The sequence below is a fragment of the Prionailurus bengalensis genome, chromosome A2 (assembly GCF_016509475.1).
Source record: "Prionailurus bengalensis isolate Pbe53 chromosome A2, Fcat_Pben_1.1_paternal_pri, whole genome shotgun sequence".
NCBI classification, from domain to species: domain Eukaryota; kingdom Metazoa; phylum Chordata; class Mammalia; order Carnivora; family Felidae; genus Prionailurus; species Prionailurus bengalensis.
In genome coordinates, this window is record NC_057348.1 from 90,799,312 (window position 1) to 90,811,644 (window position 12,333).

The following is a 12,333-nucleotide window of genomic DNA, read 5'->3' on the forward strand; positions in this document are numbered from 1 at the left end:
CCTGGGTGGACCAGTCGGTTAAGTGTTGGACTTCAGCTAAGGTCATGATCTCATGGTTCGTGAGTTCGAGCCCGGCATTGGCCTCGGTACTGACAGCTCAGAGCCTGGAGCCTGCTTTGGATTCTGTGTCTTCCTCTCTCTCTGTTCCTCCCCCCACTCATGCTCTCTATCTCAAAAATAAATAAACGTTAAAAAAAAAAACTTAAATAAAAGCTAGTAGGAACACTTGAATATTCTTTACCCCTTTTTCATCACCTTCTCAAGACTGCTAAAAAGTCTCATAGTAGAAAGAAGTTAAAATTCCGAGCCTGAGACTTGCTGTTTAGAAAAACATGTGTTCAAGGTTGTCCCTTGGTGGGCATCTAGAAATTGGATTTTGGGTGGATTGACATCACCTAATTGATAAAAGTGACCAAATTATTTGTACAACAATGTGCTTTATGTCAAATGCCTGCCTTCCTTCTATGAGTCTGGAATTCTGGTATACGTTATGCCTATGTGATCAGCTCCCAGTATAAACTCTGGGTGCTAAGTTTCTAATGAGCTTGTCTGATGGCCTTTCACACTTATCACCATTCATTGCTGGGGAAGTTAAGTGTGACTCCACTGGGAGAGGACTCCAGGAGCTTGTGCCTGGTTTCTCCTGGAACTCTGCCTTCCTCTTTCCTTTTCCCAATGTTGATTTTGCTTTGTATTATTTTGCCATAATAAATCTTAGCCATGAGTATCATGAGTATGACAATATGCTAAGTCCTGAGAGACCTCATAGTGAATCATCAAACCTGAGGTTCTTGGGGAGCCCTGACACACGAGTTTTTGTCTTAGCTGATAATACCAGCACTATACTGTTAAACTTTCTGAATGTGTCCTCAGGTCAATAGGTTTTACATACAAGTTCAGTTTTCTACGTCAACTCTTCAGGAAAAAGACACAAGGAAAAGCCACATAAACTTAGAACATGAACTTCACAGGTTTGAATTCTGGTCCCGCTATGTATCAAGTGGGCAAGCTAATACGTCTGGCTCAGTTTCTTCACCTGTCAAATTAGAATAATAATAGTACCTATCTCCAAGGGAGTTGCAATGATTAAATGAGTTCTATATAGAGTACTTAGATCGAACACATGGCATATAGTGCTTTATGTGTGTTATTATTCCCTCACATTAAAAATCTAGATTTTTATTCTTTTGTGGATTAATTATATTGATACTGTTACCTCCAAGTATTAGATATGTCAAATTTTCTGAAATAAGGCTTTAAAAAATTTAAGCTACAAATAATAAAAACTAAACTACAAAAGACAGAAATGCTTTGGTCTTAAAATGATAAAATTGAAATTAAATCTTGGGAATAAACCCTACTTTAACATTAAAGCTTCTTTTAATACATAAGAATGAAATATAAAACAAAATCTGTCCCTTGGTCACATGAATAGTCTTCTTGAGAATGAGTAATCATTCTTGAGAGTGAACATATAGTCTCATTCCTCTAAAATTTCAAAGACTGTAGAGATCTGTAGCCAGATCAACTGTAGTGCAAGAGGATGATCATGTAGGATAACCACAGAATCCGCAGTGTCAAAGTGAGGCAACTATTTTTTCCTGCCTGTAACTATTATATTTAATTTACTAGTATCCATTTTACAAGATAGCCTATCCCTCCCCCACCAATGACATTTCAAAAATGTCTCGTGTGTTCTAACTGAATTATAAAGTATGTGCTCACTGCTGGACTTAATTGGTTCAGTAGTGTTCCAGGTTCTTAGGAAAGAGAAAAAGCAGAATCCAAGTAGAGAAAGACCATCAACCAGCCCCACCTATAATATCCCTGTCTTATTCCAAATCTGATTAAACAAAAGGTTCTAAGCAACCGCCATGCAACCACAAAATGAGATGAAGAATTATATAAAGGATTTCAAGTTTGAGATAAGTTATTGAGCACAGAGGAATAATGACATGTACTGGTAATAAACAAAGCATAGTAATAAATAATGCATTGCTGACTTCTATTTTTTCGTACCTGGGACTTTGACCTCAAACCTGCCAGAATATGAGTCATTAATGACAAGGAACCTTGTGTCCTATTGGAACCACACTCCGTGTGGCTCTATCTAGATGGCTGAGATCATCACTGGGCTTACATAAATAAGTGCTTACCTGAATAAATCACTGGCAATTTGCAGAATATTGGCAGAATACCAAACAATTGGCAGAATACCAAAATATAGGCCAAGAAGAGTAGCTACTGAGAATCCATTTACGTGGCAGATTATGATCAGCATTCCCCCTGAAAACAAGCTAAATTAAACCTATTCATTTTACCTCTCCATTAACATACTCTCTAAGAAAATATTATACCAGATGAAATATCTCTAGTCTAGGTAAGAAAAAGTCAAATTTCCAAAGCATTTTGAACAGTAAATAAGTTCCAACTCACCATTGCAAGTGTACTGACAGTTGGTTTCTTTTCTTTCTTCTCTTTTTTACTGAAAAACAGAAACAGAATTGCACAAAGGCCTTAAAATTATGTAAATTTTTAAGTGACCGAATTAACATGGATCCTGTATTTTTTTTAAATTAATGTTTGTTTTATTTTTAAGAGAGAGAGAGAGACAGAGTATGAGCGAGGAAGAGGCAGAGAGAGAGGGGGAGACAGAATTCAAAGCAGTCTCCAGGCTCTGAGCTGTCAGCACAGAACCCGACATGGGGCTCGAACTCACAAACCATGAGCATGACCTGAGCCAAAGTCAGATGCTTAGCCAACTGAGCCACCCAGGTGCCCCACAGATCCTGTATTTAATAGCAAACAGGACAAAGAAAACATGTCTATATTATTCCATAAAAATATACATTAATAGTATGATCCCATTTATGAACTTTAAAAACGTTTACATGTATCTTAGAAATCTAGATATGTGGTTATCACTGGGTATTGAGATTTCTATCAAAATATTTTCTTCTTTGTGCCTTTGATATTTCCTAATTTTCTATGATGAATACACAGACACATAACTTTTTCAACGAGAAAAAATAATGCTGAAAAAAGAAAGCTTCCTGTTTTTATTCTACAGACAGTCCCCGAATTACAATGGTTTAACTTTAGCACAGCAAGAAAGTGTTATGCATTCATTAGAAACTACACTTCCAACACTGGATTTGGATCTCTTCCCTGGGCTAGCAACATGCAATATAGTACTCTCTAGTGATGCTGGGCAGCCACAGTGACCTACAGCTCCCAGGCAGCCATGCAATCAATCACAAGGGTAAACAACCCATACACTTAAAACCGTCCTGTAACCATACAACCACTCTGTCTTTCAGTACAGTACTCGATAAGTTACATGGGATATTCAACACTTTATTATAAAATAGGCTTTGTGTTAGATAATTTTGCTCAAGTATAGGCTAAGGTAAAGATTCTAAGCAAGTTTAAAGCAGGTTAGGCTAAACTATGATGTTCAGTAGGTTAGATGCCTTAAAGGCATTTTCAACTTTAATGGTATTTTTAACTTAGGATGGGATTATGGGGATATAAGTTAAGGAAGATGTGTAACTAGAAAATCAGTCATCCTGTCCAGAGTTAATTCCCTTAATTATCATCTAAGTAATTCTAGCAATTGATATCCTATCTATGTACTATCTAGATATTATCCTTAATCATTCCCTCTACTAATGGAGGGTAGTGGCAATCAGATGCTGGGCATAAACAAACCTAAGAAGAAAGGTAATTAAATCACTCTCTCTGAGCTAATCTAATTCTGAAAGGATATCTGGAGCCTTAAATGTACCATTACAACAATAAATTCAATCCGGAAAAGCTATGGTAAAAAAAAAAGGGGGGGGGGGTCTGTCAACTGTCAGAAAGCTGTCCTTAGGAATAAGAAGGCTAATTACTATTTTGAGCCCAAATTCAAATTAACTAACCTTTTTCTACTCTGTTTTAACTGCCACCTATAGCATGAAAGTAAACCAATCAAAAGCAGTACATATTTTCATATGTACAAATGAAAGACTATTTGAGAGAAAATCACATTATTTTTATACAGATTTTCAAGTTCAAAAGTAAATTCATCTTTGTCTTTGTTCTTTATGCTAAGTGAGGTCAAAGAATTGAAGAGACTTCTAAGGAAAAAAAAATCCACAGCTTACCCCATATTTGGCTTTAAAGTGATGTTAGACGGACATGAAAACACACAAAATACACAAACATAAGTCTTCAGATTTGGTCCCACCCTATTCCCAGTAAAGCATGGTTTCAGTATCTCTGGAACCAGGATGAGAGGAAAAAAATAGTCACACATAATTGAATTTTAGCTCCAGCCTTTTTATTTATTTTTTCATTCTCTAAAACTGTTGCTACTCTGAAGAGTTGATAATGTTCCAGATGCTGGCTAAGTAAACACTTCCCATACACAATCTCATTTAATCTTATCTCAATCTCTTCAAGGCAGGCACATTTTTGTCGTTCTGTCAGAGCCGAGAAAACTGTAGGTGAAGAGAGTTCATGAACTTGCTCAAGGTCACACAGCTGCAATAAAGCCAAGTTTAAGCGGAAGTCTATCCCCCAAATACCAAGCTATTCAGTGCAACCTCAGGCTTCTGAGATACCACTTTATATAGAAATGCACTTCCACATTGATCTCGCATCCCTACTAGATTATTCATTTATCCCCATCAGCTTGAAACGCAGTGTTTACAAAAGGCAAGTTGCTTATTAAACCTTTACAAATACACAGATACCAAATGACATTATCATCCAAGCAGTATATATACTAGCAAAGCCATGTGCTTCTTTATAATTCCAATTTAGAACACAGAGTTAAAAGAAAAAAACTCATAGAAAAAAAAGATCAGCTTTGTGGTTATCAGAGGCGGTGGGAGGTAGGGAATAGATGGAAGTTGATCCAAAGATACAAAGATAAAGAAGTCCCAGGGATGTAATGTACAACATGTGAGTACAGTTAACATGAGTACATGATGAATGCCTTATGATATATGTGAAAGTTGTTGAGAGTAGGTCCTAAGAGTTCTCACCGCAAGCAGAAAAAATTTTGTTTTTTTCTTTTTATTTTACGTGTATGACAGATGTTAACTAAATGTACTGTGATAATCATTTCACAGTGTATGTAAGTCACACCATTACGCTGTATACCTTAAGCTTATATAGTGTTGTATGTCAATTGTATCTCAATAAACCTGGAAGAAAACATATAGTTATATTAAGAACAGATTAAAATCAATGATGATGGGCATAGTTTAATAAGAATTACTTAAGTAAAAAAAAAAAACAATTTTTTTTGGTTAAAAAGTCTGTAGGCCATGATAAGAACCAATAATAAAAATGAAGGTATGTATAGGCTCCAACAAATTTCTTTACTATTTCTTTCCACATACCCTCAATACTTCTTATGCCAATACTCCTGTTTGTGTATTAAGGACACAGTTCTTTAAGAGATGTACTAAAACAAAAATTAAAAACAAAAACGGAAATATCTTTCTTCCACTCTATGCAGTCTTTTTCCTTTTGTGTATATGAAATTTTTTATTATGAAACCTTTCAAATAGAACAATTAAAAGAATACTAATAATGACTACCCATACAAGATCCACCTAGATTCAACAATTGTTAACATTTTGACCATATGTTCTTTATTTACATAAGTATATATTATCATCGTTAATATTTTGCTAAGCCATTTGAAAGTAAGTTGCAAACATCATGGCACTTCACATATTTTCCCACCATTTTCACTTTTCAGAAAATTAACAGCAATTCGGCTATCATCTAATATCCAATCTACAAACTGCCCAAGGATGTTTTCTATAGGTTTTTCCTTTTTTTTATTTGAACTCAGATATAATCAAGGTTCACACATTACACTGGGTGGTTTTTCCTATTTAGTCTCTTTTTTTAAGTCTAGAAGTCCTTCTGCCCCCTCTCCCCACATTGACTTTTTGTAGTAACAGATGCCATATAGAATGTCCCACATCTTGGATACGTCAGTTTCAAACTGAGTCCAAAGTGAGATGTGCAGTAAGCACAAAATACACAGATTTGAATATGTAGTATGAAAAAGAGAATGTAAACTATATCAATAATTCTGATCACATATAGAAATAATATCTTAGACATAAAATTTAAAGTGCCTGGGTTCTTTAAAATATACTTTTCAAAATTAATTTCACTTGTTTCTTCTTATGTTCTTAATGCTGCTCCTAGAAAATTAACAATTACAAATGTGGCTCACATTACATTTCTGTTGGACAGCAACAGTCTAGAAGCTTGATAGGATTCAGTCTAAATGTTTCTGCAAACATACTTCCTGGGTGGTGTCATGTCACTAATACGGGACTCTACCAGGTCTGATTACATGGTTAAGATCGCTAACTGCAAAAAACCTCTCCACTGAAAATCCCCCACTTTCCTTTTTTCCAATTACAAAAAATTGGGGAGAATTCTTAGACAAAACTTTTCTCTGAGTCATTTACGATCCCTACCAATCTTTGCCTGAATCAACTATAACAATGTAGGTTCCAAATATGATAGCTGGCATTCTGTGAAGAACATTCCGTTATTCTCACTACATCTCCCACCTTTTTATTTTCCTCTTGTATACGGTATTTCATAACCCAGCACAGTGAAGCCAGCTCCTGTGTCTTTTTTTGACAATTCCACTGAACAACATACTTACTCCAGGCTCACTCTGCATCTCCCCCCATCCCACACATGGGGGTACAGATTCCATTTAGTGAGCAATGGTATTTAGAAACCAAGATCTGGCAGGAAGGTACTCACTCCCACTGTCCCTTTCAGTGGACAGGAAGTGAACTATTTTAAAATTCATGAGTTCATATTGAAGTTTCCAGTTCAAATTTAACATTTTCTAAAAACTTACTTGATGTCCATATTTGTATTTCTTTTCTTCCACACTGAAAAGTTTGGTGCCTGATAATATTACTGTATCTACTAATTTATTTTATTTTACCATTTTTATTACAATTGACAACTACCAATGAACCTACTGAGCAAAGTTTAAAAACTTCCTGCTTAGACAGCGCACTGTGAGCAAAATTTACTTAAAATTCCCCTATGGGGTTCCATTACCAATAATTTCAGACAATGCTAAGTAGCTTCATTGGCACGAGTCTTTTCGTAATTTTCTTCTACAAGGGTCAGCTATTCCTTGCCTTAAAAAAAAAAGAAAAAAGAAAAAGAAAATCAACAGCTAAATGCAGTTTTGGCCTTTGGTCCCGTCTGCCATGCCACAAACATGAAATGTTTACGTGACCGGGATGTTTACGGTTTACCAGAAGCGCGAGACTAGACCACGAGGCAGAGCACACGCAGCACCATGTTCGGGTGCGTAGTGGCGGGTGGAGCGGAGTTCCTAAAACACAGAAAAGGATGCGAAAGCACTGGCGTGTGTGGAGCCGCAAGACTGAGAAGCTCATCGAGGCCGTGGGAAGATGTAAACGTTGTCCTCAACTCAGCCGGCGAACTTCTGCAGAAAACCCCCTTGCGTTTAAGGTTAAAAAATATCATCGCCACCATCAACTCTTCAGTTATTACAGAGCCGGAGGCTAGAAACAAATCTCCCAAATCTCAAGACGTCTAAACTGTGAAAGCGAAACAAACTGGCTACCTTTTTTCGCCCATTTTCCAGAACTTCTTCTCTGCTCTTCCATTGCTGCCTCCTTCAAGATCCATCGCGACCTGAGGAGACACCACAGGCCCCGAGTCAGATGCGGAAACCGCAGGAAGCGGAGGGGACACTCCGCGAGAGCGGCTGGAGGGCGGGGGCGCATCGCGGCCTTTGCCCGACGCCTCCGCGGCTGCGTCTGTCCGTCCCGTCTGCCCTCGGGCGCGGTGATGCTTCTCCCGGCTCCGGCCACGGGCTCAGACTCCCGCTTCCCGCACCGCGCCCCCTCTACGCGCGCTCGGGCGGCAGAACCCAGCGCGCGTGGCGAGCGCAGAAAACGGGGGTGGGGGGGCTGGGGTGCGTCAGGAGCTCCGCGGGGGACTCTACTGCTCACCTCGCTTGCCCTCCACTCCCCCCGCGGACTTGCTAAGAGGAATGGCCCCCTCTCTCCTCTCCGAAGTCTTCCTCCCACGGGGGACCAAGCTCAGGAAATTGGGAGAGCCCGAGCCTTCCCTGCGAACTTGTCCCCATCTAGCCCTCAGCTTCGCGCGTCCCTACCTCGGGCTATCTTTCGGAACTTCGACCGAGATGTTGACCTTTGAAAGAAGAGATTCAGATTTTAAAGCAAAGACCCGGCGGATGCGAACAGCGGCCCCGGCTTCTTAGAGCCGGGAGGAGCCGCCGCTCGTATGCACCCGGTTTCCTGCGTCCCAGGGACTGAGGTGAGAGGTGCAGCCCACAACCCGGCGCTCCTCGTGCCCAGCCAATCAGCCTCACCGAGCCAAGTCGCTCCCGGGCCCTCGGGCGTGAATGCTGATTGCGCGAGTTACGAAACAGGTTGGATTTGCAGGAGGTGTGTCCTCCTTTCTGTTGCCCCTCAGCATAAGAGTCAGGAGACAAACACTTATCAGCTGAATCACTGGGGACGGGTACCTCTATAGAGTCATGTCTCTACATGTCCACATCACGCTCCATATCCGTGGAATTATACACATATATACATACACACGTGTATATTTTGTATGTATATACAGATTATATATTTGTATATATGTATATATGTATATATTTTGTGTATATAATATATATACATATAATTTACATGTACACATGCATGTACATATAATATACATGTACATATAATGTACATATAAATATACAGAAATAATACACGTACATAATCGGTATTTATGTAAATGTACATATTTATAAATTCCATTAATAACTAATTTAATGTACTTTATTAATTATAATTACATATTTATATATTCACATACATATATAATATATATATAATATATACATGTGTGCTAACACAAGCTAAACTTTGCTTTCTAGCAGCATCTGTAAAAAAGCCAGGTGAAAATTTTCTGCAAGAGTCTTTTTTTTTTTTTTTTCCAACTTTTTTTTTTTTAATTTATTTTGGGGACAGAGAGAGACAGAGCATGAACGGGGAAGGGACAGAGAGAGAGGGAGACACAGAATCAGAAACAGGCTCCAGCCTCCGAGCTATCAGCCCAGAGCCTGACGCGGGGCTCGAACTCACAGGACCGTGAGATCGTGACCTGGCTGAAGTCGGACGCTTAACCGACTGCGCCACCCAGGCGCCCCTCTGCAAGAGTCTTTAGTATGCTTGACAGTTTCGGAGGTATATCTGTGCATCTTTTACTTCAAGATAAATGGAAGGAAATAGGAAGATTTTAAATATGTAAATCGAGACGGATATTTCAGGGTAAAAATAATATTTAAAAGCATGTAACCTTTACAGATTTTAGCCATACAATCAAGGCCCACATTTTCCCCGAGGCATTTCTTTTTATTTTTTCAATGTTTACTTATTTTTGAGAGAGAGAAAGAGCATGAGCAGAGAAAGGGCAGAGAGAGGGAGACCCAGAATCCAAAGCAGGCTCCAGATTCTGAGCTGTCAGCACAGAGCAGGTGGGGCTCCAACCCACTGACCGTGAGATCATGACCCCAGCTGAAGTCAGACGCCCAACCTAGTGAGCCACCCAGGAGCCCCACCCCAAGGCATTTCTAAACACTTACACTTTAATTGGGATTATTAAAGAAAAGTATTGTGTATTTACCATATTACATTAGTTGTAATTTAATTCCATATTTACTGCTACCATTTACTATTTTCCTGTCTACTTTTTTCTTCACTTTGATGAAAATTAAGTGCAATCTTTGCAATAAAATTTGTAAAGCAATGTTAACTCACATCAGAGCTTTTCTTCTTATAAACCTAGGGGAAATGAATGCTTTTGTCACCTTTAGTCTTCGTTCTCTGACTCAACATGTGCGCCTCTTGGCTAGCTGCAGAAATTTAAAAGAAGAAAAACCTTTTTTTTTTTTTTTTTTTTTTTTTTTTTTTTTTTTTACTGCGTAGTGTATTTTCCCTACTTTATTTAAGAAAAACATACTTTTCGGGGCGCCTGGGTGGCGCTGTCGGTTAAGCGTCCGACTTCAGCTAGGTCACTATCTCGCAGTCCGTGAGTTTGAGCCCCGCGTCGGGCTCTGGGCTGATGGCTCAGAGCCTGGAGCCTGTTTCCAATTCTGTGTCTCCCTCTCTCTCTGCCCCTCCCCCGTTCACGCTCTGTCTCTCTCTGTCCCAAAAATAAACGTTGAAAAAAAAAAAAGAAAAACATACTTTTCAAAGCCCTAATTTCCTTTCCATCTTTCACTCCAAATATTCCACGTCATATTCTAGTTTTTCTTTAGATTGTACCAATCTTTTGCCTTTTACCAAATATTCTATGCCTTGATTTTTTTTCTTAGCCATACAATCAAGTTTCTTTGCAAACTGTAAATTAGATACCACTAATTTTCTGTGTTCTAATTTCTGTGTCCCACCTTTAACTTATATGATCTTGTTATATTTTATGTATCTGTGTAAATGACCTTAAATCCTCCCTAAAACAATGCAGGATGTTTCTTTAAAGTATAATATTATAGTAATAATGTGTCTACAGGCTTGAGCTTCAAGTAAAAACCTTTATCAAGGACATAGGTAGCTTAAGGATTAGAATAGCCCAAAGAGTTTTTAATAAAGCTCCCTTTTTCTATTATACATTTTTCTAAATTTCTTCGCTCCACTGGCCTGAAAATATGGACATAAAATATGATAAACCTAAAACAATTGACTGGCCGAGCTACTTCTAAGCCACAGTCTTGACTTCTTTAAAGATTTTGACTCCTGTCAGCATTACTGCTCACCACTCCTGGTAATATCTAACAACTGAACTTGGCATTTCCTCCTCAAACTTCATTAATTTCCAGGGAAACCCAAGTCTTCACTCACATACCTTCATACGAGCTGCTACTTTTCCTTTTATTTTTATTTTTTTTTTTTTTTTAATTTTTTTTTCAACGTTTATTTATTTTCGGGACAGAGAGAGACAGAGCATGAACGGGGGAGGGGCAGAGAGAGAGGGAGACACAGAATCGGAAACAGGCTCCAGGCTCTGAGCCATCAGCCCAGAGCCCGATGCGGGGCTCGAACTCCCGGACCGCGAGATCGTGACCTGGCTGAAGTCGGACGCTTAACCGACTGCGCCACCCAGGCGCCCCTGCTACTTTTCCTTTTAAAAGTATACTTCCCGGGGCGCCTGGGTGGCTCAGTCAGTTAGGAGGCCGACTTCAGCTCAGGTCATGATCTCACAGTTCGTGGGTTCGAGCCCCGCGTCAGGCTCTGTGCTGACAGCTCAGAGCCTGGAGCCTGTTTCAGATTCTGTGTCTCCCTCTTTCTGACCCTCCCCCGTTCATGCTCTGTCTCTCTCTGTCTCAAAAATAAATAAACATTAAAAGTGTACTTCCCAGGACGCCTGGGTGGCTCAGTCATTTAAGCATCCAACTTCAGCTCAGGTCATGATCTCACCATTTGTGGGTTCAAGCCACATGTTGGACTTTGTACTTACAGTTCAGAGCCTGGAGCCTGCTTTGGATTTTGTGTCTCCCTCTCTCTCTACCCCTCCCCTGCTCGTGCTCTGTCTCTCTGTCTCTCAAAAATAAATAAACATTAAAAAAATTTTTTTAAGTGTGCCTCCTCATAATTCTACACCTTCCTGTCCTCCACCAGCATGCAGTCCTTTTACCAACTTGTCTCTGCCCCCCCCCCCCCCCACACTCAACATTTGTCTCCATTCACATACATATGGGAATAATGCTAACTCCCATTTCCTAAGCACTGTCCATGTACCAGGAACTATCCCGAGCACTTGAAAGAGAGTAATCTTTTAATCCTCACAAGAATCCTATGAAGTGGGTACTATTATTGTTGCTCCCATTTTACACTGGGAGAAACCAAGGTTTCCATGATTTTCCCAAAGTCACATAATTGGTAAGCAGCTGACCCAGGACCTGAGGAGTGTCCTGCTCTCCTCACTAAACTCTTAACCACTAGTCTACACTACAGTACACTATTACAGTGCACTCCGCTACACTGCCTTTCTGAGCCCCATGAAACACTTTCATCTATGATACCATCTCAGAAAACATGCAATGGTTCCCTACCACTAATTATATCTAAGAGTTTCCACCTAACTTTGAAGGACTTCTCTCTGACCATCTTCTTAATTCTTAATTCTTTTTTTTTTTAATTTTGTTTTTTAACATTTATTTATTTTTGAGAGACAGAGAGAGACAGCATGAGCAGGGAAGGGGCAGAGAGAAGAAGGAGACACAGAATCTGAAGC

General features: G+C 39.4%; 1 protein-coding gene across 3 annotated transcripts in view; it reads right to left on the reverse strand.

Annotated features, from left to right (window-relative positions):
- ABCB1 (ATP binding cassette subfamily B member 1) overlaps nt 1–12,333 on the reverse strand; it is a 234,397-nt gene that overhangs the window by 105,275 nt on the left and 116,789 nt on the right. Inside the window, exons 1-3 of one of the 3 annotated variants that reach the window (XM_043588755.1) lie at nt 8,198–8,446; nt 7,643–7,713; nt 2,437–2,485 (exon numbers count right to left, since the gene is read on the reverse strand). In XM_043588755.1, coding sequence (XP_043444690.1) covers nt 2,437–2,485; nt 7,643–7,707 — 114 coding nt within the window. In that variant the 5' untranslated portion in view covers nt 7,708–7,713; nt 8,198–8,446. Of the gene's footprint in view, nt 1–2,436; nt 2,486–7,642; nt 7,714–8,197; nt 8,447–12,333 lie in introns of those variants that run through there. The other 2 variants (XM_043588757.1, XM_043588756.1) reach the window with 2 other exon arrangements.